Source organism: Pseudochaenichthys georgianus, chromosome 12 (assembly GCF_902827115.2).
Source record: "Pseudochaenichthys georgianus chromosome 12, fPseGeo1.2, whole genome shotgun sequence".
Lineage (NCBI taxonomy): Eukaryota > Metazoa > Chordata > Actinopteri > Perciformes > Channichthyidae > Pseudochaenichthys > Pseudochaenichthys georgianus.
Genome location: NC_047514.1, coordinates 636576 through 663269, shown reverse-complemented (window position 1 = coordinate 663269; position 26694 = coordinate 636576). Strand labels below are relative to the sequence as shown.

General features: G+C 44.6%; 2 protein-coding genes across 2 annotated transcripts; one reads left to right on the top strand and one right to left on the bottom strand.

Moving 5' to 3' along the window:
* Positions 1 to 8: 8 nt before the first annotated feature.
* LOC117456498 (major intrinsically disordered NOTCH2-binding receptor 1-like) lies at positions 9 to 5251 on the bottom strand. Its single transcript, XM_034096408.1, has 3 exons — positions 5041 to 5251; positions 1846 to 2082; positions 9 to 209 (listed from the first exon to the last, which is right to left on the bottom strand). Exons 1-3 carry the CDS (start codon positions 5194 to 5196, stop codon positions 9 to 11), a joined length of 594 nt encoding a protein of 197 aa, XP_033952299.1. The 5' UTR covers positions 5197 to 5251.
* A 1965-nt stretch (positions 5252 to 7216) lies between these two features.
* Positions 7217 to 25160, top strand: ajm1 (apical junction component 1 homolog). Its single transcript, XM_034096333.1, has 2 exons — positions 7217 to 7342; positions 21848 to 25160. The coding sequence occupies exon 2, from the start codon at positions 21894 to 21896 to the stop codon at positions 25158 to 25160; it is 3267 nt and encodes a 1088-aa protein (XP_033952224.1). The 5' UTR covers positions 7217 to 7342; positions 21848 to 21893.
* The last annotated feature ends 1534 nt before the right edge of the window (positions 25161 to 26694 follow it).

Genomic DNA, 26694 nt, shown 5'->3' with positions numbered 1-26694 from the left:
CTCTTTAATCAGTCTTTCTTCTGCAGAACCAACACCGGCACGATGGTAACGATGAGCACCGCACCGACACACAGGAGGAACACGGAGAGTATTTTGCAGAGTCTTTTTCTTTTGTGTTCTGCTTCCTTCTTCTTCAGTAACGAGTCGAACCCCGGTGTGTAGAGGTCCTCCAGCCAGAAGTCCAGGTCTTTAGCCGTCTTCTCTTCCTCCTGGAGACACCATAAAAAACCTCAAATGTTGGACAAGCCATCGGTCACATGACTCAAAAACAAACATGGATGCCAGGATTGAGTCAAAACAGTGTTCGAACAGTTGGGCTCGCAACCGGAACATTTCACATTTGGGATATTATAATGATAGTATTTCAGCACTCACTGGTTCCTCAGACCTTTCATATTTTATTCAAAATAAATTCAGTCATTCTTTCGCATCAGAAATATGTCTGTGTCTCTTCCACATCTCCTTTTCTGTTTTAACTCGAAGCATTTGTCTTCCTGACTCTTTAAATACTAAATATGGCTCTACATTGAGCTCTAAGCGGTCTGTGCACATATCATTTTGTGTTAAAATAATTGTATTTATTAATGTACAAAGATAAAATAAATAGTATAATAATAATAGTTCCATTTTGTACTATAATTAACGAACTGATTCAGGAGGTAAATGTCACTTTTGTTACTTAATTTGAGCCATTAGTGATGCACTGATGAGGTGTTTTCGTAGGCTGGAAGTCAGCATTGCAACGTCTCTCTCGACGAAAAGCAATTCCTCAATTGGATTTTCGAATATTGCAGAAAATGTAATCTGTGGCCAGTAAACATTTATGATATCTATACTTTTTGTTCAGCAGGATAATGTCTACATATTAACACAACTTTGGTGCAAATGTCCTTATAAATCAGTAGAGGTGGGAAGTAGTAGTACATTTCAGAGCCCATACTTCTTTACTTTTACTGGAGTAAAGAAGTTTTTAGTCAGTACTTTTTAAACACAAGTATCTGTACTTCTACTTGAGTAAAGGATGTGTGTACTTTTGCCATCTCGGTAAATTAGCCAATAGAAGTGAGTTCTCAGCTAAGTTAGTAAATAATAATAATAATAATAATACATTTTATTTCGAGGCGCCTTTCAGGACACCCAAGGCCGCCTTACAGTGCATTTAAAAGTGTTAAAACAGCTAAAACAAAAACGGAACACAAGTGGTCTGCAGAGAAGTACCAACAAATCTACAACAATCCCTCCCCCTGAACAGCCATTCATCCCGCCATCCTCCACAGCCTCCGCTCCACAGCCTCCGCTCCACAGCCTCCGCTCCACAGCCTCCGCTCCACAGCCTCCCCTCCACAGCCTCCGCTCCAAAGCCTCCCCTCCACAGCCATTCATCCCGCCATCCTCCACAGCCTCCGCTCCACAGCCTCCGCTCCAAAGCCTCCCCTCCACAGCCTCCCCTCCACAGCCTCCCCTCCACAGCCATTCATCCCGCCAGCCTCCACAGCCTCCGCTCCACAGCCTCCGCTCCACAGCCTCCCCTCCACAGCCTCCGCTCCACAGCCTCCGCTCCACAGCCTCCGCTCCACAGCCTCCCCTCCACAGCCTCCCCTCCACAGCCTCCGCTCCACAGCCTCCCCTCCACAGCCTCCCCTCCACAGCCATTCATCCCGCCAGCCTCCACAGCCTCCGCTCCACAGCCTCCCCTCCACAGCCTCCGCTCCACAGCCTCCGCTCCACAGCCTCCGCTCCACAGCCTCCGCTCCACAGCCTCCCCTCCACAGCCTCCCCTCCACAGCCTCCCCTCCACAGCCTCCGCTCCACAGCCTCCCCTCCACAGCCTCCCCTCCACCTTACCTTTAAATACCCCTCCAGGTTTCCGTGGATTGTTTGCGTGTCGAACTCCTTCACCGTCCAGGAGGGCTTGGTCTTCTTGTTCTCGTACTCTTCCACGGGTCTGATGTCCGTGTACAGAGGGTTCCTCTTGATGTTGGACTTCAGGGTGACGGGTGTGATGTGTTTCTCCAGGTATCTGGCATCAAACACCACGGGAGAGGCTTCTGGGGAGGGGGGGCGGCTCGGTCTGGGGTCCCTCTGTGGAGAGAAAGAGGCACCGAGGCTTTAAAGAGAAAACACTGGAGACACAAACAATCTCCATGACGACCATTATAACCAGAGAGGGCAAAAGTACACACTTTACTCAAGTAGTACTGTATAAGTACAGATACTCGTGTTTAAACACACTCTAGTGAAAGTAGAAGTGCTGACTAAACTTCTTTACTCAAGTCAAAGTAAAGAGGCTTTGAAGTGTGCTTCAGTAAAAAGTACCCATAGCTAGCAGCTGCTTTAAAGAGTACCTGACCTCCCTTTATATTAATAGAACAATAATGTCATTGTTAGCTAATGAATGTTTCCATGCTGAACAACGGCAACATGACAACGTTTCCATTGGTCCCTCTTCTTTAGAGAAGACCAGGAAGTGATGGATACACGGATCGTGTTCCAACCAATAGGCACGCAGTGACTCTGAAGAATAATGACCACGCACCAAACACACATTCAGACTAAAGGAACCAGCTGCTTGGGAAATGAGAGAAGTAGAAAGTACAGGTATTTGGGTTCAACATGTAAGAAGTAGAAAGTACAGGTATTTGAGTTCAAAATGTGAGAAGTAGAAAGTACAGGTATTTGAGTTCAACATGTAAGAAGTAGAAAGTACAGGTATTTGAGTTCAACATGTAAGAAGTAGAAAGTACAGGTATTTGAGTTCAACATGTAAGAAGTAGAAAGTACAGGTATTTGGGTTCAACATGTGAGAAGTAGAAAGTACAGGTATTTGTGTTCAACATGTAAGAAGTAGAAAATACAGGTATTTGAGTTCAACATGTGAGAAGTAGAAAGTACAGGTATTTGAGTTCAACATGTAAGAAGTAGAAAGTACAGGTATTTGAGTTCAACATGTAAGAAGTAGAAAGTACAGGTATTTGTGTTCAACATGTAAGAAGTAGAAAGTACAGGTATTTGAGTTCAACATGTAAGAAGTAGAAAGTACAGGTATTTGAGTTCAACATGTAAGAAGTAGAAAGTACAGGTATTTGAGTTCAACATGTAAGAAGTAGAAAGTACAGGTATTTGTGTTCAACATGTAAGAAGTAGAAAGTACAGGTATTTGAGTTCAACATGTAAGAAGTAGAAAGTACAGGTATTTGAGTTCAACATGTAAGAAGTAGAAAGTACAGGTATTTGAGTTCAACATGTAAGAAGTAGAAAGTACAGGTATTTGTGTTCAACATGTAAGAAGTAGAAAGTACAGGTATTTGAGTTCAACATGTAAGAAGTAGAAAGTACAGGTATTTGAGTTCAACATGTAAGAAGTAGAAAGTACAGGTATTTGAGTTCAACATGTAAGAAGTAGAAAGTACAGGTATTTGAGTTCAACATGTAAGAAGTAGAAAGTACAGGTATTTGTGTTCAACATGTAAGAAGTAGAAAGTACAGGTATTTGAGTTCAACATGTAAGAAGTAGAAAGTACAGGTATTTGAGTTCAACATGTAAGAAGTAGAAAGTACAGGTATTTGAGTTCAACATGTAAGAAGTAGAAAGTACAGGTATTTGAGTTCAACATGTAAGAAGTAGAAAGTACAGGTATTTGAGTTCAACATGTAAGAAGTAGAAAGTACAGGTATTTGAGTTCAACATGTAAGAAGTAGAAAGTACAGGTATTTGAGTTCAACATGTAAGAAGTAGAAAGTACAGGTATTTGAGTTCAACATGTGAGAAGTAGAAAGTACAGGTATTTGAGTTCAACATGTAAGAAGTAGAAAGTACAGGTATTTGAGTTCAACATGTAAGAAGTAGAAAGTACAGGTATTTGAGTTCAACATGTAAGAAATAGAAAGTACAGGTATTTGTGTTCAACATGTAAGAAGTAGAAAGTACAGGTATTTGAGTTCAACATGTAAGAAGTAGAAAGTACAGGTATTTGAGTTCAACATGTAAGAAGTAGAAAGTACAGGTATTTGAGTTCAACATGTAAGAAGTAGAAAGTACAGGTATTTGAGTTCAACATGTAAGAAGTAGAAAGTACAGGTATTTGTGTTCAACATGTAATAAGTAGAAAGTACAGGTATTTGTGTTCAACATGTGAGAAGTACAAAGTACAGGTATTTGGGTTCAACATGTGAGAAGTAGAAAGTACAGGTATTTGTGTTCAACATGTAAGAAGTCAAAGTAAAAAGTCGTCAGAAAAATAAGTAGTGGAGTAAAGTACTGATACCAGAAAGGTGTACTTAAGTACAGTAACTAAGTATTTGTACTCCAATACTTCCCACCTCTGTTTAAATGGTGTTGTGTTTATGCTTTTGTATTCTTATCTGCAGATGCAAACATGCTTGACCTGTAAGACAGTTTTATCTCACATCATGAGGGTGAAATGCATTTTGCTTTTGTAAGATTTCCACTTTTAGAGCAATAAGTTAAACTTTGACTCTTGCACGATGACAGACAATTCCGCCTTGGACAAGCCCGACATCCCAACGTTAACATCCCTTTTGAACCAATGACTTTACTGTTCTCTGCATCAAGCAACATCAGGCTGTACCCCTGATCCCCTGATCCCCTGATCCCTGGGTATAACAACAGACTGCAGATAAAGGGTGTAACACACACACAGCCGTGTCCTCGTATTTCAAGCCAGAAACGTACGAGGCTGATCTCTGCCAAGACATCATCCCTTTGACTAAATGCACGTCATGAATAATCTACTTGGGTTGGGAATCATTTGTGAGGAACTTAAGATATACAGCTTTCAGACACGGTTGTTAGAATAGAATAGAAGCACTTATTGTCATGTATACAAGTACAACGAGAAAAGTAAAGCTACTCCTTTAAAGTGCCATCAACACATTCACGATAGACAACACAGACACGCAGCATTCATACATCAAATAATAACAAAGTAGCATGCAGGAGATCGATTAGAAGAGTATAATGATATGTGTGTGTGTGTGTGTGTATTGCACATGTTTGGGTTATTGAACACACGATGGTACCTTCTGAGAGTAGACTCGGTTGCTCCAGTGCCTCTGGCTGCTCAGCACCGCCCCGACCTGGAACATCCCGTGTGAGGCCGGCAGCATGCCCACGTCCAGCTGCAGGAACCTCTGAGGGTGGTTGGTGTTGGGCAGAGCGGAGAAGTCCATCTGCATCGCTCCGTCCTCACTGACTGCTCCCTGGACGGAGGAGCACACTCACTCCGCCTGGCAGGCTGCGGAATAATTCATGAGCAGCAGCAGCAGAGTCAGGAGCCTGTATCGCTTGCAGGTGTGTGAAACCCAACCTGAGAGAGAGAGAGAGAGGGAGAGGGAGAGAGAGAGAGAGAGAGAGAGAGAGAGAGAGAGAGAGAGAGAGAGAGGACTAGCTCTTCAGCGAGAGAGCGCTACTAACTCTCTAGCTTCTCCTCTCGCTCTTTCTCTCTCCTCTCTCTCTCTTGCTCTACTTCTCTCTCTCCGACTCCTCCTCTCCATCCTCTCCCTCATCTACTTCAGCCAGACTATGTGTTTTTATCTTTAGTATGTAGAAGCTATAATAGTTACGTTTGATATTAGTGTGCAGGTTTGAGTATTTCATATATATCCATTTATTCCCCCTGTGTTGATATTGTTAACAGTAGCAGAAAAAGTATGAATTGTAGTTTAAATTTAGCCAGTGATACTTGGACACGTGATTCATCATAATTTCCTGCAAACATAAAATCAATACTTTCACAATTTATGAATTATATGATTCCTTAGTTGTTACTTTCCATAAAAGGATTGGCAAGATATCGACGAGTGATTCGGTCCATCTGGCTTTCTGTCGTCCATCTTGTTTTAGAGACATGTATCATGCACTTACACTGACTCTCCACTGAGTGGGTCCTATGTGTGGCTGATGGTGCAACTATGAAAGCATGACAGCAGGGGCGGACTGGCCATCGGGACGCTTGGGGCGGTACTGAAGTGGGCCGTCTGACGATGTGGGCTGGTGGGAGAAGTCACTAGCATGACATACAAACTAATATAGATATTATAAGTAGATTTACCCGAGTACTGTACTTAAGTAAAATGTTGATGTACTTGTACTTTACTTGAGTATTTCCATGTTATGCTACTGTGTACTTCTACTCCACTACAGTTCAGAGGTACATGGTGTACTTCTACTCCACTACATGTATTTAATCCCTTTAGTTACTTCACAGATCTGGATGAATGATGTGAAATATAATCAAGTGTTGAATCAGACTTTAGTTCCACCTGGAGTAAATCCACCAGCTACCCTGCAGTCTACAAAGTACTTCAGACTAGCTGCACCTTCACCAGCTTTGAGAACACTTTCATGATCAATCATTATAAAACATATCATATATATTATTCTGAAATGGACCAATCTGCACAACGACTACTTTCACTGTCGCTACTTTCACTATATTTTGATGAGAAATTGATAATACTTTTCTACTTTCACTTGAGGAACATTTTGAATGCAGGACTTTTACTGTAACAGAGTATTCCTACACTCTGGTACTTCTACTTTTACTCAAGTACAAGATCTGAGTACTTCTACTTTTACTCAGGTACAAGATCAGAGTACTATTTGTATTCAAGGACAAGATCTGAGTACTTCTACTTTTACTCAGGTACAAGATCAGAGTACTACTTTTACTCAAGGACAAGATCTGAGTACTTCTACTTTTACTCAGGTACAAGATCTGAGTACTTCTACTTTTACTCAAGTACAAGATCAGAGTACTACTTTTACTCAAGGACAAGATCTGAGTACTTCTACTTTTACTCAAGTACAAGATCTGAGTACTTCTACTTTTACTCAGGTACAAGATCTGAGTACTTCTACTTTTACTCAAGTACAATATCTGAGTACTTTTACTTTTACTCAGGTACAAGATCTGAGTACTTCTACTTTTACTCAAGTAGAAGATCTGAGTACTTCTACTTTTACTCAAGTACAAGATCTTCCTCCTACTTCTCCACCTCTGTAGATGTAAGATATTATGCATATGCTTCTGCATGTCATATTATTCATGCCAATAAAGCTTTTTGAATTTGTATCCTAGAGAGAGGGGGAGAGAGGGGGAGAGAGGGAGAGAGAGGGAGATAGAGAGAGAGGGGGGTGTGGTTACGTAGAAGAGGATGCTGCACCGGGGTTGCCATCCTCCAACGATGTGAGGCAGGAGAGGAGAGGATGAACCCGGACTCTGAGGCGGATATTGCGGTCTTACCTAGTCTGCACATGCTCCATGTCGTCACCGGGAACCCACTACCAGAGCGCGCGGCTCCAGAGGACGGATGAGATGCGGTAAGACATGGCGGGGCTCTCCCTTTCTGCATCACCGTGTAACCTTCCCGGGTACGGCTGCTAGCCTGCAGGGAAACACGGATCTAATCATGCATTTTCCTCCAATCAGTGCTCTCCATCTGTGCTGCTCGCAATGATCGTGCACATTGATGCTGTGTATTCTGCATGTATGTTAGCATCGATAGCACGCAGCAGATCGTTGCTAATGAGGGGCATGTCGATGTGTTTCGTGAATGCACGAGACTGGGTTTGTCCTGCAGTCATTTCCCTGCTGATGTTGGGCAGATGTGTTCTCGTGCTCCAACACTGACATCATCCTCAGCAGGAGTGTGTGTGGACTGTGGAGCAGGAGTGTGCGTGTGTGTGTGCGTGTGTGTGTGCGTGTGTTGTGTGCGTGTGTGTGTGCGTGTGTGTGTGTGTGTGTGTGTGTGTGTGTGTGTGTGTGGAGCAGGATTCTCTCCGCACGGTTTGCTAGCTCAGCGCGTCAATGCGACGTTTGAAGCATGGCTCCTCGCGGACTCAAGTTCATCTGTTCCAGGGACAGGACAGGCCCTGAGCTCTGCGGGGTTTCGGTGCTTCTGATGTTAACACCGGAAGGAGAGCCTGGCCAGGTGTTGCAGATGTGCACAGAGGCCATGACGAGTGCAGATAGACCAAATAGAGACGACAGGATACGTGTTTTGGTACGGGGTTATCCAACACACTCTACGGACACTGACCAAACGTCGCTATTGGACGCTTAGGGAGTGAGAGTGTGTTGGGTTATCTGTCGCCACTTTTTTTGTTTTTTTCAGACTCTCTAAATACGCACTTTTGTTAGGGTTAAGGTTGGGATTGGAAAATAAAATGTAAAAGTGGCGACAGATAACTCACAAGTACCAGTATTTCTACTCTTAGAACACTTAGAAGTACTTTGTACAGAACATGTATACAGGCTTTAATGCATTGATGAGTTATCCCATTAATTGACTAATTATTTGTATTCCAATTCCAACAGCCCAATTGTTCATTGCATAGTGAAATAAAAGCACCCATCCCATGCTGAACCGTGTGTGTGTATAAGTATTACTACAAAGTAATATAGCTTGGTACTTTTATCGATATGAGATGAGATTACAAGCAATTATTTGAGCATTATCTCTGTATTTTTCATTACAGTGAGAGCAGTAGGGCCTGCGGTGGAGAATTAGTGAAAGGAAAGGGAGGAAACTGCAGCAGACTCACAACTAAAACCAACGCCTGGCCCTGAACACATCACTCATTGAGACACTTCTGTTTCCCTAAGCTATTATTTTGAGCAACGCTTATAATGCATTGGTGGAACAGGAAGTTAAATCTGTCGAGGAAGAGAACAGCTATAGTAGTTTTTGGGTGTTTCGAACACTGCATATCGTGCATGTTGGCTCATGAGCAGGTTCCTCGCATTATTGTAGTTGTTGCTCTTTTGGTTCTGAACATGGCGTACGGCGAGCAGGCTACTTGCTAGTTGGGAAGCTATAACAGAAACATGAGAGAAGCCAAATGAATTGTTCACTTCCTGTGCTCAACCCGCTTCGTGGGGCCTGGAGGCACAAGGAGCTAAATGCTAATATCAGCCTGCTAACATGCTCACAGTTGTAATGTATGGGATTGATATTTAGCAGACAGTACATGCTAACATTTACCCATTTGCATTTGATGCAAAGTGCAGTTAAAGCTGATGTTCATGTCACGAGTTGGGCAGGTGTAAAACAAAATGAATTCCAATGAGGATCACTACGGATACGTTATTACAGTTCATCCTGAGGGGAACAATAATCCATCCGATGGTTGTAGACATTTCAATCTAAACTAATGGAGCATCAACCAGCCAGCAACTAACGTCCTGTGGCTCGGTGACAGAATATTAAAATGCTCCCAAAGTAGCAGCCGCCCATAATTCCCTGATGTGAAAATAGATCAATCCAAATACATGTACGCTATTATCTTTGTGATCACATTTTTTGGGACGTTTACAGGAAACATCATGGAGTAGCCGGGGTATTTATATCTCTGCAGGCTTCATTTAAAGCCTTTGAGGTGTGAGATGGGTCGGCCGTCTGCACAGATGTGTCTTTGAGGTCTGACACACCTGCCATCCTCCCTGATTCCTCCTCTGAGGGGATCAGAGCCGTCTTCACACTGCTGCATCGAAACCCAGTCTGCAGGGCTCGGTTTCTCCCTCTCATGCACATTCTCTATGTATGGCAGACTATAGACGTATCTCAGTATATATTTTATCATCATATCGAATCTTTTAAAGTTGAAACGGCACACATATTCCTGTTAATGCACATCTAGGCTTCTCAGAATCATGATACGGATGTGGTGCTGCAGCTTTAACGGGATATGTCTGCAGTTGTTGTGGAGAGGAGAAATGATTGCAGCAATTAGTTGGTGACAATTCGGCAGCCACCTCGAAGCGGCAGATTCCAGAGTAAAGCCATTAGCAGATGTGCAGTATGTCAGAGTGTAACGTGCATGTGGAGGTATCCTGATACGTGGAAATAGTGGGTACATTTTGGGCCACATTAACAGCTCTGTATCCTTACAAGTCATAGGATAATTCTGTGGCACAGGATTCATGTCCGATGCTACCAATCAGTGCTAATGGAGGAAATATGTAGCGCCCTTTTTTACATGTGGAAACCCAGAGTGGTGTCTTGTCACAACCCATTGCATCTTATCCAAACCATAACCACAATCTGCCCCTTACTTTAAGCGAGTGTTTCAGTAGCCCGACCGTACCTGTACGTAACAATTAATGCAGATATTGTTTAAAACATGTGGACCGTTCCGTATCAGCGTTCTGCCTGGCATTAAGATGACGTTAAGTCTGTTATAGAAGTAGAGAATAAGGGTGGTGGACAGCATTCAGGAAAATAAGTGCTTCCAACTTTCATTCGATATTAAGCAGTTCAACACATTCTCCACTTTAAACACACAGCGCGATAAAGATCTTCTAATTATGAGATGCTCGAGCTGCCTTCACATAATATGCTGTTTGCTCCTTCTTCACCTCCTCCCCTGCTATAGCTTTACGCTAGGGATCGACCGATATGGCTTTTTCAAGGCCGATACCGATACCGATTATTAGTAATCAAGGAGACCGATAACCGATATTTGGAACCGATATACATTTGCAGTAAAATCAGAAGATCTTCAGTGTTGATTGACACTTCAGTAATAGCCTATCAGATAGCGCTGTGGGCGGGACATTGCTCGTGTACAGAGAGTGGTGACTGCAGACAGAGAAACGGCCGCATCAGAGGCAAAGTGTTATCGGCAATTTTATAAAAAAAAGGCCGATACCGATAATCGGTCAAATGAGGAATATCGGCCCCGATAATCGGTCGACCCCTACTTTACGCATCTTCATACAGTCTGATAACATGTGCAGTCAATTACAAGCGGGAAGCAACCAAGCCCTCAGGAAGTGCGTTGTACTTAAAGAAAATGTCCAAACAGTGATGCTAAGACTGGCGTGTCTCCATCTGTTGCATCATGAGGCCCAGTACAAACATTAGAATAGGTTCTAAAACTTGTAAAATGTGCTAGAAGCCACATCTCGAGTTATTTCCCCGCTCCATTTATTTCACTGAGCCTAGGCTAGCCGTGATGCTGCGAATTGGCGGCGGGATTTAAGGAAAACCACGTCCAAAATCGACTTTTTCTCTCGAGCGTCAGTCCACTGAGCAGCTCTCATCGGAGTGATTTTAGCCGCGCCTAAAACGCTGTATCCAGATGTCTTTATAGATCCACGTATGCACCGCTGAGGGTGGCGTTTCCGCCGAGTCGTGTTCTTCCAATAGAAACAGCATCGTCAGCGCAGAGCTGTTAATGTTGGCCAAGTGGAGGCAGCTGAAGACGGAAGAATTAGACACAGAAGTCAAAGTTACAATCTGTAATTTAAATGGTTGTAGTGAATGCAATACTCATCTGTAGATAGAGGACTGATAGAGTTTATAGTGCAGGTCATATCACGATTTCACGTCTCTACCATCTTTGTTAAAGGAGATCCATGCAGGAAGGGAAGCTGACACTCAACAGCAAGAAGTGTCTGTTATTTCAGCTGAACTTAGTCGCTTTCACACCAAGTGCTTTGCCGTACTTAGTTCGCAGCACTTAGTTCCCCCATGGAACTAGGAGCCGATCGCGTTCACACCGGAAAAAGTCCCTGGGGGTGGATTAGGCAAATGAAGCCGCTGACGTCACTTCTTCTTCTGCTTTGGGTTTACTGGCAGGCCGCAAACAACTTCACGGCGTATACTGCCGGCCGGAAGTCCCCGGAGTTGGGGAAGGCTTCAGTAGAAGCTGCTGGGAGTCCCAGCAGCTTCTACTGAAGCCTTCAGAGTAAATCGACAGAACGCCGACACCTCCTCATCTCCACCGCTCCCATGTTCTCTTTTGTGTTGCCATAAGTTAGTCTCTCTGCGTTTCTGCGCTGGGCTAATGCTAATGCTAATGCCAGCAAATACAATGGCGGCTTCAAAAAACTTTTCAGAGTGTTACGGGGCGTGGTTTGCAATTCGCCCAGCCAATCAGAAATTGGACCTTTTTTCTCCCCAGGAAACCACCTCTCTAGCAGGGACTGAAAAAGGGGGGAAAGTTCTCATGAACTAAGTTCTCTTTTTGGTGTGGTCCAGGAACTACTGGAAGTAAAAGGGAAAAGTACTCCGGTGTGAACGCGCCACGTGTGTTTAAGGAATACATTATGTGTGATATTGCATTGGAGCAGTCAAAGAGGGCGAGGGTTATGCTGTTGTAGCATAACGCGTGTTTAGACCAGTGATTTACTTTGGCAGATTTATCCCCAACGTGGCAACTGCACGAGAAGCATTGAAGAGGGTGATATGGCAATACTGCAAATGGCTGCAGGAAATGGAGCAGGAAACGTTATAGAGCTGAAGAGTCCGCTGGCCAGTGGAAAGGCTTCAAGAGGCCGAGCCACGTGAGTGAGCCACTCCAGTGAATTAAGAACAATTATGAGCCAGAAGCAAATGAATCACGCATGCAAACACACACACACACACACACACACACACACACACACACACACACACACACACACACACACACACACACACACACACACACACACACCATAAGGGGACCTCCAATTTGTCCCCATAAGGGAGGCCAGTCCCCACACGTCACTATGTAAACAGATTTAGGTCCCCACAAGTATAGTAATGCTAGACCACACACACACACACACACACACACACACACACACACACACACACACACACACACACACACACACACACACACACACACACACACACACACACTGAACTAATGTTGATAGTCTTGAAACCATAGAAGTCAAAGTCAACTTTATTGTCAATCTTTCCAGTTTGTGTGTACAGACAGAGAGATCGAAATACCGTTTCACACATTCCCGAATATAAAAATACAAATATGTATAGAAATATGTATATCCTGACCTATATATACACAATCAACAGACACATTTATACATCAAGATAAAAAAACACAACGATCAATGTATACAAAATAACAGTCACTTCAATATCTTTGAGAAATGTAGTGCACGACTGTCCATAGCAGCGTAAAAAGTGTCTGGATGAACAACTTCTAATAAATAACGTTTTGTGTTTTACAGTTGGTTCACTCGTGTACTGTTTGACTGGCATGACATGTTGTGATACACAGCATAAACCCAATTAAACCAATACATTTAGTGAAAGAAATAACACTGGAGATAAAATAGTGCAAGAGAGAGATGTGCAAGTAAATACAAATAAAATATAAGTTTATTTGTATGTACTTCCATTTAGATTTTAGGACAAGATTAATGAAGCGTACTCTCTTCTGGCCTGGTGTTGAAGGAAACAGAACGATGTCCTCTCGTGCTTCAAAGCCCAATACATTGACCCTCAACGAGCAGCTTCTTTATCTGCGGTGCTGTGGGCGACATCGCACCAACAAAGCATAGTTCACTGACCGAATTATAGTGGAGCTTACGATCCATTATTACCATGTTGCTTAGTATCAAAGCCTCTCTTTTGGAAGGAGGGTGTCGAGTTATCTGCCTTACTCACCATGCGGGCAAATGCCCTCATTTCTGATAGGAGCATCATCGTAGAAGAAATGGACAGAGATGGCAAAAGTACACACTTCCTGTCTTCAAGTAGAAGTACAGATACTCGTGTTTAAAAATACCCTGGTGAAAGTAGAAGTACTGTCTAAACTTCTTTACTCAAGTCAAAGTAAAGAGGCTTTGAAGTGTACTTCAGTAGAAAGTACCCATAGCTAGCAGCTGCTTTAAAGAGTACCTGACCTCCCTTTATATCAATAGAACAATAATGTCATTGTTAGCTAATGAATGTTTCCATGCTGAACAACGGCAACATGACAACGTTTCCATTGGTCCCTCTTCTTTAGAGAAGACCAGGAAGGAAGTGATAGATACACGGATCGTGTTCAAATCAATAGGCACGCAGTGACTCTAAAGAATAATGATCACGCACCAACACACATTCAGACTAAAGGAACCAGCTGTTTGGGAAATGAGAGAAGTAGAAAGTACAGGTATTTGGGTTCAACATGTAAGAAGTAGAAAGTACAGGTATTTGAGTTCAACATGTGAGAAGTAGAAAGTACAGGTATTTGAGTTCAACATGAGAGAAGTAGAAAGTTCAGGTATTTGAGTTCAACATGAGAGAAGTAGAAAGTACAGGTATTTGAGTTCAACATGTAAGAAGTAGAAAGTACAGGTATTTGAGTTCAACATGTAAGAAGTAGAAAGTACAGGTATTTGAGTTCAACATGTGAGAAGTAGAAAGTACAGGTATTTGTGTTCAACATGTGAGAAGTAGAAAGTACAGGTATTTGAGTTCAACATGTAAGAAGTAGAAAGTACAGGTATTTGAGTTCAACATGTGAGAAGTAGAAAGTACAGGTATTTGTGTTCAACATGTAAGAAGTAGAAAGTACAGGTATTTGAGTTCAACATGTAAGAAGTAGAAAGTACAGGTATTTGAGTTCAACATGTAAGAAGTAGAAAGTACAGGTATTTGTGTTCAACATGTGAGAAGTAGAAAGTACAGGTATTTGGGTTCAACATGTGAGAAGTAGAAAGTATAGGTATTTGGGTTCAACATGTAAGAAGTAGAAAGTACAGGTATTTGTGTTCAACATGTAAGAAGTCAAAGTAAAAAGTTGGAGTAAAGTACTGATCCCAGAAAAATGTACTTAAGTACAGTAACAAAGTATTTGTACTCCACTCCTTCCCACCTCTGGAAATGGTGTTTCCTTCCTCTCTCCTGACCTCACTGCTCTTCGTTCTTTGGCACACATCATCCTAAAACACCTCCATGGGAACCTTCCTCCAGGTGTTACAGCATATTGTCTGATACACCTGTTTCCTAGTGTTACATGCAGGCAGTGTGTCAGTTCGGCGTCAGTTCGGCGTCAGTTCGGCTTCAGTTCGGCTTCAGTTCGGCGTCAGTTCGGCGTCAGTGTTCGGCGTCAGTTCGGCTTCAGTTCGGCGTTAGTTCGGCTTCAGTTCGGCGTCAGTTCGGCGTCAGTGTTCGGCGTCAGTTCGGCTTCAGTTCGGCTTCAGTTCGGCTTCAGTTCGGCTTCAGTTCGGCGTCAGTTCGGCTTCAGTTCGGCGTTAGTTCGGCTTCAGTTCGGCGTCAGTTCGGCGTCAGTGTTCGGCGTCAGTTCGGCTTCAGTTCGGCTTCAGTTCGGCTTCAGTTCGGCGTCAGTTCGGCGTCAGTTCGGCTTCAGTGTTCGGCGTTAGTTTGGCGTCAGTTCGGCTTCAGTTCGGCTTCAGTTCGGCTTCAGTTCGGCGTCAGTTCGGCGTCAGTGTTCGGCGTCAGTTCGGCTTCAGTTCGGCGTTAGTTCGGCTTCAGTTCGGCGTCAGTTCGGCGTCAGTGTTCGGCGTCAGTTCGGCTTCAGTTCGGCTTCAGTTCGGCTTCAGTTCGGCTTCAGTTCGGCGTCAGTTCGGCTTCAGTTCGGCGTCAGTGCGGCGTCAGTGCGGCGTCAGTTCGGCTTCAGTTCGGCTTCAGTGTTCGGCGTCAGTTCGGCTTCAGTTCGGCGTCAGTTCGGCTTCAGTTCGGCGTCAGTTCGGCGTCAGTGTTCGGCGTCAGTTCGGCTTCAGTGTTCGGCGTCAGTTCGGCTTCAGTTCGGCGTCAGTTCGGCTTCAGTTCGGCTTCAGTTCGGCTTCAGTTCGGCTTCAGTTCGGCGTCAGTTCGGCTTCAGTTCGGCTTCAGTTCGGCGTCAGTTCGGCGTCAGTTCGGCTTCAGTTCGGCTTCAGTTCGGCTTCAGTTCGGCGTCAGTGTTCGGCGTCAGTTCGGCTTCAGTTCGGCTTCAGTTCGGCGTCAGTTCGGCGTCAGTTCGGCGTCTGTTCGGCGTCAGTGTTCGGCGTCAGTTCGTCTTCAGTTCGGCTTCAGTTCGGCTTCAGTTCGGCGTCAGTTCGGCGTCAGTGTTCGGCGTCAGTTCGACGTCAGTTCGGCTTCAGTTCGGCGTCAGTTCGGCGTCAGTTCGGCGTCAGTGTTCGGCGTCAGTGTTCGGCGTCAGTGTTCGGCGTCAGTGTTCGGCGTCCGTTCGTCTTCAGTTCGTCTTCAGTTCGGCGTCAGTGTTCGGCTTCAGTTCGGCTTCAGTTCGGCTTCAGTTCGGCGTCAGTTCGGCGTCAGTTCGGCGTCAGTTCGGCTTCAGTTCGGCTTCAGTTCGGCTTCAGTTCGGCTTCAGTTCGGCGTCAGTTCGGCTTCAGTTCGGCGTTAGTTCGGCTTCAGTTCGGCGTCAGTTCGGCGTCAGTGTTCGGCGTCAGTTCGGCTTCAGTTCGGCTTCAGTTCGGCTTCAGTTCGGCTTCAGTTCGGCGTCAGTTCGGCGTCAGTTCGGCTTCAGTGTTCGGCGTTAGTTTGGCGTCAGTTCGGCTTCAGTTCGGCTTCAGTTCGGCGTCAGTTCGGCGTCAGTGTTCGGCGTCAGTTCGGCTTCAGTTCGGCGTTAGTTCGGCTTCAGTTCGGCGTCAGTTCGGCGTCAGTGTTCGGCGTCAGTTCGGCTTCAGTTCGGCTTCAGTTCGGCTTCAGTTCGGCTTCAGTTCGGCGTCAGTTCGGCTTCAGTTCGGCTTCAGTTCGGCGTCAGTGCGGCGTCAGTGCGGCGTCAGTTCGGCTTCAGTTCGGCTTCAGTGTTCGGCGTCAGTTCGGCTTCAGTTCGGCGTCAGTTCGGCTTCAGTTCGGCGTCAGTTCGGCGTCAGTGTTCGGCGTCAGTTCGGCTTCAGTGTTCGGCGTCAGTTCGGCTTCAGTTCGGCGTCAGTTCGGCTTCAGTTCGGCTTCAGTTCGGCTTCAGTTCGGCTTCAGTTCGGCGTCAGTTCGGCTTCAGTTCGGCTTCAGTTCGGCGTCAGTTCGGCGTCAGTGCGGCGTCAGTTCGGCTTCAGTTCGGCTTCAGTTCGGCTTCAGTTCGGCGTCAGTTCGGCGTCAGTTCGGCGTCTGTTCGGCGTCAGTGTTCGGCGTCAGTTCGTCTTCAGTTCGGCTTCAGTTCGGCTTCAGTTCGGCGTCAGTTCGGCGTCAGTGTTCGGCGTCAGTTCGACGTCAGTTCGGCTTCAGTTCGGCTTCAGTTCGGCGTCAGTTCGGCTTCAGTTCGGCTTCAGTTCGGCGTCAGTGCGGCGTCAGTGCGGCGTCAGTTCGGCTTCAGTTCGGCTTCAGTGTTCGGCGTCAGTTCGGCTTCAGTTCGGCGTCAGTTCGGCTTCAGTTCGGCGTCAGTTCGGCGTCAGTGTTCGGCGTCAGTTCGGCTTCAGTGTTCGGCGTCAGTTCGGCTTCAGTTCGGCGTCAGTTCGGCTTCAGTTCGGCTTCAGTTCGGCTTCAGTTCGGCTTCAGTTCGGCGTCAGTTCGGCTTCAGTTCGGCTTCAGTTCGGCGTCAGTTCGGCGTCAGTGCGGCGTCAGTTCGGCTTCAGTTCGGCTTCAGTTCGGCTTCAGTTCGGCGTCAGTGTTCGGCGTCAGTTCGGCTTCAGTTCGGCTTCAGTTCGGCGTCAGTTCGGCGTCAGTTCGGCGTCTGTTCGGCGTCAGTGTTCGGCGTCAGTTCGTCTTCAGTTCGGCTTCAGTTCGGCTTCAGTTCGGCGTCAGTTCGGCGTCAGTGTTCGGCGTCAGTTCGGCGTCAGTTCGGCTTCAGTTCGGCGTCAGTTCGGCGTCAGTTCGGCGTCAGTGTTCGGCGTCAGTGTTCGGCGTCAGTGTTCGGCGTCAGTGTTCGGCGTCCGTTCGTCTTCAGTTCGTCTTCAGTTCGGCGTCAGTGTTCGGCTTCAGTTCGGCTTCAGTTCGGCTTCAGTTCGGCGTCAGTTCGGCGTCAGTTCGGCGTCAGTTCGGCGTCAGTGTTCGGCTTCAGTTCGGCTTCAGTTCGGCTTCAGTTCGTCGTCAGTGTTCGGCGTCAGTTCGGCTTTAGTTCGGCGTCAGTTCGGCGTCAGTTCGGCGTCAGTTCGGCTTCAGTTCGGCGTCAGTGTTCGGCGTCAGTGTTCGGCGTCAGTGTTCGGCGTCAGTGTTCGGCGTCAGTGTTCGGCGTCAGTTCGGCTTCAGTTCGGCGTCAGTTCGGCGTCACTCTGCTTACACTCGCCAGTCGCCACAGGCTTTATGGCCGTGATTCTCTTTCATATTCTCGCTATGAATACAAGAGCTGTCGTCGAGGCTCAGGGGGGGAAAATATGGGAAATATGACACTAAAGTGCTGCAGCAGCCTTGAGTGAGGTGCGCCCATACTCTGAAGGTCATAGAATAATAACACAGCAGGTTTCAGGATGGCAAACTCTTTCCCACTCACTCTTTCTCCATTCTTACCTTTCACAATAAAAACATGTACTCTGCATCTCGCTGCTGACGAGAGGAAACGAGGAGCATCTCTCTGAGAATCAACTCAACAAATACAGGATTGATTCTGTTATAAGCAGCAGTGACATGCAAGATTTAAATGTGTAGAGAGGATATTAAAATGTAGAAATATGGTACAATAATTCACTCTGGTTGTTTGATGGCCTCTTTTCAATGTTTTTTAATCATATTGAGAAAATGAGGATATTAATTTTAAGCTCGGTCATTACTTTTGGTTTATGTTTTAGGTTTTTGCCGCAGTATTGAATTTGGTATTGATATATTGAGATAAGATAGGACTTTATTCATCCCGACGGAAATTGTTGTGCCAGAGTTACAAAGACACAACAAACAAAGCAGCATAATAATAAAACTGTCATGACCCAAACATATCTTCCAAACCTTAGATTGATGTACTTTGCACTCATAGTGATATAAAACCTTGAGATGTTCGACTGCAGATCTCTCTCAACAGGCTTTACTTTCATGTTGAGCAGCGAGAATGAAAACACGAGCACAACTTTTCCAAATACTCCCAATTCCCTAATCCATTAAATGTGGCACACTTCCAGATGTGGAGCAGCGCCCCCCCCCCTCAAAGTGTTCATGGAGATGAATTCAATCGGGGAGTCAGAGGGTAAAGTGTTGGATGGGGATGTTGGGGGAGGGGAGCTCTGGAGAGGAGGAATTAGTTCTGCCCGGAGAGACGTTTTCTCGGGTGTTTAGTGCCAATGGTGCAGTGTTGCAATCCATTGGGACTTCAGCTCCATAGAAAATACCCACAATGCAGTGCTTACTATGATCGCTGACCAGAAGTAACACCACTACATCCCAGTGGAGAAGTGAAAGCCATTACTCAAGACGGTCTTGTATTCATAATAACACAACAAGAAATTCCCCTCAGGTGATCAGATGTTAGGACCTTTACAGATGCATGCAGCTAAGCAACAACATATAACATTTTAACAGATTAAGAGACACAAGGCGGTGAAAGGTTTGATCTAAAATACAATAAAATAAATATTGATGAAGTCTTGAAGACACAAGACTGAGTGAATCGATGCAACAATATGAAACCCTATCAAAGAGTAAACATATAGGTACAGCAAAAATAAAAAGATAATAGTAATAAAAACCTCATAATTTTAATAAGTTGAACAATTATCCAGAACAACAATTAAAAGACCAACGTAAAGGAAATGTTGCTATTAAAACTGTTAAATAAATGATATGAGATAAAACCCTTTAAGACCTATTACTAGAAGAATGCCTCGCCTTAGATAACCTTATATAGAAATTAAATATATTACAGGCGAGCTGACAGACAGAGTGTGAAGGCCGAGGAGCACCACTCTGCAGACATCTGCTGCTGAGAGGAGTCAGCCAATCACAGGCCGTGTTCAAATGAAATGCTATTTTTAACCAATGGAACCCAGGGATTATTTCTAAATGTCATTTTAAATCTTTTAATTTACAGACACGTGGAATACCCAATATGTCATGTGTTGTTATTGTTTGATAGATAGATAGATGGATGGATGGATGGATGGATGGATGGATGGATGGATGGGTGGATGGATGTGTAGGTAGGTAGGTGGGTAGGTAGGTAGGTAGGTAGGTGGGTGGGTGGGTGGATGGGTAGGTAGGTAGGTGGGTGGGTGGATGGATGGATGGATGGATGGATGGATGGATGGATGGATAGATGGATGGATGGATGGATAGATAGATCCCTAACGCTAACAAAACAAGTCAATGTACACAAGAGAAATTAAGACACAAGAAATAAACAGTCCAAAATATTTCTGAAATAAAATAGCATTAAAAGTTAAAGAAAAAATATATATACGTGGATGTGGAAAATATATATAAAACTTTCCAGTAACAAATATAATGCAGGATATTATAGTGCAAGAAATTGATTATTAAATATTAAATTGAATATTAGGGTCAACATGTACAGTTTGAGTCCAGTTATTAAGAGACGCTATAACAGTTACGTTTGATACTAGTATGCAGGTTTGAGTATTTTACATATATCCATATATTCCCCCTGTGTTGGTAGTGTTACAGTTTGGTGGTCTGGAGAAAGATGTGTAGTGTTATGAGAACACGACCTTGCCTGAACTGTTAATGCACTCTGACAGTTGCACTCCGTTAAGAGGACGTTTGCACTCCGCTCTGGGCTGCAGGAAGACATCAGCCATGTTAACATGATAATTATCCTCCATCTGCTCCGGTCTGAGCGTCTGCTCCACCGTTCTGGGTCAGCTCCTTCTCCTCTGGGGGGCTCACACAGGTGGCAGCAGATTGGGTTTGTGTCTATTATGCAGTCTTTTAATGTAACTCAAGTATGCAAGGCTTTTATTGTCCTGTGTACATAGCTGCAGTGTAGTTACACTGAACAAAAATATAAACGCAACACTTTTGTTTTTGCTCCCATTTTTCATGAGATGAACTCAAAGATCTAAAACATTTTCTATAAACACAAAATAACCATTTCTCTCAAATATTGTTCACAAATCTGAAAGAATCTGTGATAGTGAGCACTTCTCCTTTGCCGAGATAATCCATCCCACCTCACAGCTGTGGCATATCAAGATGCTGATTAGACAGCATGATTATTGCACAGGTGTGCCTTAGGCTGGCCACAATAGAAGGCCACTCTGAAACGTGCAGTTTTGCTTTATTGGGGGGGTCTGGGGGGGTCCGAAAACCAGTCAGTATCTGGTGTGAGGGGTAGGGGTAGGGTTAGGGTAATGTTGTGAATCGAGTGGCCTGTGTTCGTCGTCCATAACATACGCCTGCCCATACCATAACCCCACCACCACCATGGGCCACTCAATTCACAACATTACCCTAACCCTATCCCTCACACCAGATACTGACTGGTTTTCGGACCCCCCCAGACCCCCCCAATAAAGCAAAAATGCACGTTTCAGAGTGGCCTTTTATTGTGGCCAGCCTAAGGCACACCTGTGCAATAATCATGTGTTGCGTTTATATTTTTGTATATCAATGAAAGTCTGAGGTCACAGGCTCCTCCAACAGTGCAACACAATACAACTGATAAAATAGTGCAAGAAAATACAATAAAATAGAATATAATAACTCTGTCATCTTTGCAATAGCACTCTCTTTAATTTGCTGTATCCCTTTTACAAATCTTCCTATGAATCAGATCAGATCTCACTTTTAGGAATAACAGAATTAATTAATAATTATTGTTTTATGTTATACTTACTACTTGCACAAAACAGAGAAGAGAGCAGATGATGGGCTGTGCTGCGGATAAATAACTTTCATAGGATTTTGTTGAAATTGAGTATAGTCCTGAACACCTGGGGAAGAATTTAAAACTTTAGATTTAGGATCGAAGCCCTGGCTGTTGTTGCTTGAGCTTCACCAGAACATTTATTTCACAGATTTCCTCGTAGATGTAACAGCAAGCAGGAAATCCTTCGACTATGTTGGCAACACATCTCTTTGGCTTCAATGTGTAATCATAAATTATGAAACAATAACGTTTTTCCTGCCAAGTTGAGTCTAGACTTGATAACAAGAAATATATCCTGCCTCGTCTTTCTTCTCGATGCACAGTTCGTGGAGTATATGTGTATCGCCTGAATGAATGTCACTAATACGAATTATTTGTTTATCTCGCCAGGAAACATCAACATCTTGATGGAGGAAACTAGAGGAGTCCCTTTAAGATGACACGCACAGACCCTCCTGACTTACTGGTATCAACTGTGCATCGAGATATTAAAGTGATCCCCTTTTCTACACACTACAAGTCCTTGCAACCCTCCAAACAATGTGATTCTATAAACTACACACTGGAGGACAGTAAGAGCAAAGTCAATAAGAGGCACTGCCGTACCTTTGACTATAAGTCATTGGAGTACCCAAAATCAAACTCAATGGAGTCCCCTTACAAGAATGCTGATAGGCATGCGGCCAACCCAGATGTTGCCTGGAATGCCTTGGGCCGTCAGCAGAGATACCGCTTCTCCGCTCCGGACATTTTCAGCCATAGGCTACCTCCTCAACCATTGGCTGCCGATGTGCCCAGTGAAGTCATTGTCCCTGAACAAAAGAGAAGGACCAGGTCAAGAAGTGCCCCTCGGGTCCAGACCAGTCTCACCCCTGTGTCTTTTGAAGTGTCCTCCTCTTCGGGGAGGAAGGGCAGGGATTCCCAAAGGGCTTCAAGAGATTCTCGCTTGAGGCCAGAAGTATCGCCGCGCAGGGAGTCGTCCCATGCAGCAACTAGGGCTCATATGCATGACGTCCATCCCATTAAATTGCAGCCACAAATGGGTGACAGTAGTAGGTACTCACCTCAATATGCTGCTGATAATCCTGAGGGCGGAGGGCTTGATAAACCAGCAACTAGCCCTCACGTCAGGTGCCGGGTGGACATTAAACCAGATGATGCAGCGCTACATCATTCTGGACGGAAACCAGCTACGCCTCATGTGGACATACCCTGGCAGAGGCACCACAGTGGGGGGAGTAGGAGTATGACTGTGCCACGCCATTTCTCGTACTCAAGAACAACAACTCCGACTGATTCGTTAGGTCGAGAGAGTAGGCAAGCTTATCAATATTCCCGCAGCATGCCCAATAGTTACTTACAACCCATGGAGAGTCCCTTGCAAAGGACGACTTCGTCAGGTGAATACTATGGTAGGGAACGCAGAGCCCATTCAAGTCCTAATGTGCCAACCAAGTTATTTTATGCAGATGACCCAGGGAGATATGTTGCTTCTGCTCCACCTCAGCCAAGTTCTCGCTTTCATGACGAACGTTACACACCTGCAAAAACAAATACTACAAAAGTGCAATATGTGCAAGATCCAAGGACTCGAATGGTGCACGCTGTAGCAACAAGACCCTATTACCCTGAGGTGGAACCCTATCAATACTCTGTGCAGTCCGGGTATCCCAAACCCTACGCACCCAATGAACCAGGGCCATACATCATACAGACGCCTCCAACAAGAATATTTTATGGGGATGATCCAAGGTCTTATCAAATCCAGACAGCTCCACCAAGGTTTTATTATTCCAGCGACATGTACGCAATGCCCCCAGAGCATCATGTCCCAGCAAGGGCGTATTACACCGAGGGCCGAAGACACGCTCGAGTGATTCAGGCACAAACAGATGACTGGTACGGCTCAGATGCTTCTGGTTATTCCACCAACCCTGCCTCGTATGTATCTCAAGCCACTCCAACCAGAGTCCGTCCGGAGCCTGCGCCGGCACCCTGGTACACCAACCCATGTGTAGAGCCTCCAAGAATTGGCACCGAATCAAAATCGTACTCAAGGTCATGGGACAATATTCTCGACTCTCGTGTTGAGCGAGAACAACCTATTCCTGTACAGCGGGGTCAAAGCTATGATGATCTTCTTGACTCCAGGAAGCCCGCAGCAGCCACCGGGGACAAACCGCAACCCGTGGTAGTCAATCTTTCCAGTTCTCCAAGACGTTATGCGGCCTTATCCATGTCTGATAACTCACTCGTCGACAAAAGCCCAACCGAGACATCGAAGGGCAGTACTAGTAAACTCTGGTTTGTAACTCCCGAGATAACAATCACTGATAACGACATGCGACCGGGGAAACTGAATAAGGCCGAAGGACGGTCTGCCAGTTGGGACGTTCTTGACTCCAGAAGCACAGAAGATCCAGGACTGTGTCAGCGTGACTTTGAAAGCTCAACCAAAGAGAAGACACACGACAATGCCTCACTACAACAAAGCCTTGAACAACTCGATGAGCTTCTGGCAGATCTCGTGACTGATTACAAGCCACCCAGCAGAAGGGCAAGTGAGGACATTCTTGATCAATTAAAGAAGTTAATTGATGAGGAGGAAGCAGTATCTCTGTCCAGAAAGAGCTCGAGGGCATTTACAAACGAACCACCTCCTCTTGACAAGCAGCCAACGTCAATAAGAATTAATCCTGATTCTTTCCATGACATCGGGGGCAGTGATGCTATGAAGAGTGCAGATGAGTGCTCCCCAGATCAGAGCCCAGATGAGGACGATACAATGATGTGCTCGAATAACAAGTGCAGGAGGACAGAGACCCTCTTCAATGCTTGCCTGTATTTCAAATCCTGCCACAGCTGCTACACCTACTACTGCTCTCGTAATTGTCGCAGGGAAGACTGGGACATTCATAAAGCAAACTGCCTGTATGGAAGAATGGGAAGCATATGTCGTCACATCATCAAACACTGCCGGGAGACCGTTGAAGTCCACAAAGCCTTCTCCCGTATTGCCAAAGTTGGCTACCTTTCACGAGGTCGAGGAGTTCTTTTCCTCGGTTTTCCGAATCCTGCATCATCAAGTAACTTCCTGCAGTACGGCCTGGATACTCTACCCATGTCTCCTACATACCTATCCCTCCGAGAGCTCGAAAGCTTCAAGGACAACCTAGGGGAGTACTGTAAGGAGCTTCAGGAAGCTGGGAAAGAGTACGACCCTAACGAATGTTTCATCTTGAATGTATCCATTGCCGTGGGTGACCAAATGCCCGAGGGGCCATCACCACGGAACGAAGCTCCAACCGTCAGAAAATATGCAAAGGTCGCCCTGGCTTCCTTTAGCCCGGAGAGAAAGGTTCACAAGAAAGAGACGGACATGGAAACGCTGATCCTCACTCCACCTCCTGGAACAGCGGATATCGACAAAGAGGGAGAGGAAGGCAGGAAGGCTAGGGAAATCTGTTTTATTAATATACAACGGGAGTTAAGGATCAGAGGGGTTTTCCTACGCCACGAATTCCCACAGGTGTATCAACAGCTCTGTGAGTTTGTGGAAAATAACAGAAGGTTCACACCCACGACCATCTATCCGATTGATAAGAGGACCGGTAAACAGTTCATGTGCATGATAATGGCTGCCTCTGAGCCGCGGACATTGGACTGGGTGGGCACCCCGCATCTCCTCGATGACATCATTTAAGTGCGCCTTTTGTTGTAAATATATATGTATAGAAATACATATATATTGTTACACATATTTATATATCAATCCAATTACAAACGTTTTTAAATAAGTATTTTGTTATCAAAATGATATATATTCATGTCTCCTTGGTCAGTATTATTCTTTTTCAGAATATTTCCTGTCAGGTGCAGAATGAGTACCGAACATTATTTATTTTAATCTTTTTACCAAGTACATCTTTTTTATCCACCACATGTTATTGATCTGTATCCCGGTCATTTAATGTTACAACACATTCCCATTAGTAGGGGTTACCTGCTGACATGGTATTTCATTTAGCTAATTATTAGCAACAACTGTATGTTTTTACCCTCTTTATATGAGTCAGTTTCTGTGTGTGAGTATAACATGACTATTTTTCATATGCAACTTTAATGGTATATCATGCAGAAAATATTAAACGTTATTTTCTTAGCCACGTAAATACTTTCTATGCAAAGTTGCTTCATGACTTAAGTACCAGATTCCTGTAGAATGAGTTGTTTCTGTTATATGACATAATATTATACACATCTGTAAAGAAAGTTTTGCTAAAATTGAGATCAAGTGTTGGCGGCAACATAAATCAAAAGAAAATAACGAAAACTGAAAAAAACAGTTGTGCAACTTGAAAAAAAGAAAGAAAGGCACGAAATCTTATTGTCGCTTAAGTAGAAGTACTATACTAAAAGTTAACGTTTTACTTTAATGGCGTACTCTGGAGAGTTCACGCTAAACTCGGTGGCTCTGTGGTTCTGCTCCGCAGGATCACTGGAGCGCTGCTGGACTTGAGAGAAACCTCCACAAAGGAAACTGAAATGGTGCCAGTTCAGCCACACAGTAGGTGTTGGCCTGTGTTCAGTTTTAAACACTGTGAATAGTGAGAGTTATAAAAATAAGAGATCATGCAATTTCCTATAACACTGATGTTATGGCGAGTTGTATTTTTTAGAGATGTTTACAAATAAAAAATATATGAATTAGCAAAAGGAGTTATTGTCCTTAGAACAAGGTGAGCCAGATGTGGCCCAGTAGCTATATGGTGCATACATGCTTGAAAAAGACATTAGTTGTGTATTTGTGCTGCACTAGGTTTATGACGTGTGATTTATATTGTCCCTTTTGGGTTTAGCAAATGAGAACCTGTGCATTTCTCATTGGTTGCAGACGTTTTAGAAAGATTTATAAATGAAACTTAGCCGTGTTGCCTCATCTAAAGACATTATACATTTCTTAATTTTGTTTTGGTAGCATCCTCAATCCCTTGTTTCCTTCCAGCACACCGATGAGGGCTTGAATCTTACAGTTCTTTGATCAGTGTTTCACTTTCGGGGATCAATAAAAAGCGATCCCCCATCGTAAACACTTTACTCTGTTGTCAAAGAACCGTGGTTACGTTAAAGGTGGGGTAGGTAATTCCCTTCAGAAACACTTGTTGTTATATTCCATGGAATGCTCTTAACATCCCGATAGCAATGAATACATGAAATGCTTTGACAATAAATACATA

What these genes read in the sequence shown, in the direction of transcription:
- ajm1 (XM_034096333.1), top strand. Translation starts at nt 21,894, where the DNA reads ATGACACGCACAGACCCTCCTGACTTACTGGTATCAACTGTGCATCGA.
- LOC117456498 (XM_034096408.1), bottom strand. Translation starts at nt 5,196, where the DNA reads ATGCAGATGGACTTCTCCGCTCTGCCCAACACCAACCACCCTCAGAGG. An exon ending in ACCGAGTCTACTCTCAGAAG is followed by an intron (nt 2,083 to 5,040) that starts GTACCATCGTGT and finishes TTCTCTCCACAG; the next exon opens with AGGGACCCCAGACCGAGCCG. An exon ending in ACCTGGAGGGGTATTTAAAG is followed by an intron (nt 210 to 1,845) that starts GTAAGGTGGAGG and finishes TGGTGTCTCCAG; the next exon opens with GAGGAAGAGAAGACGGCTAA.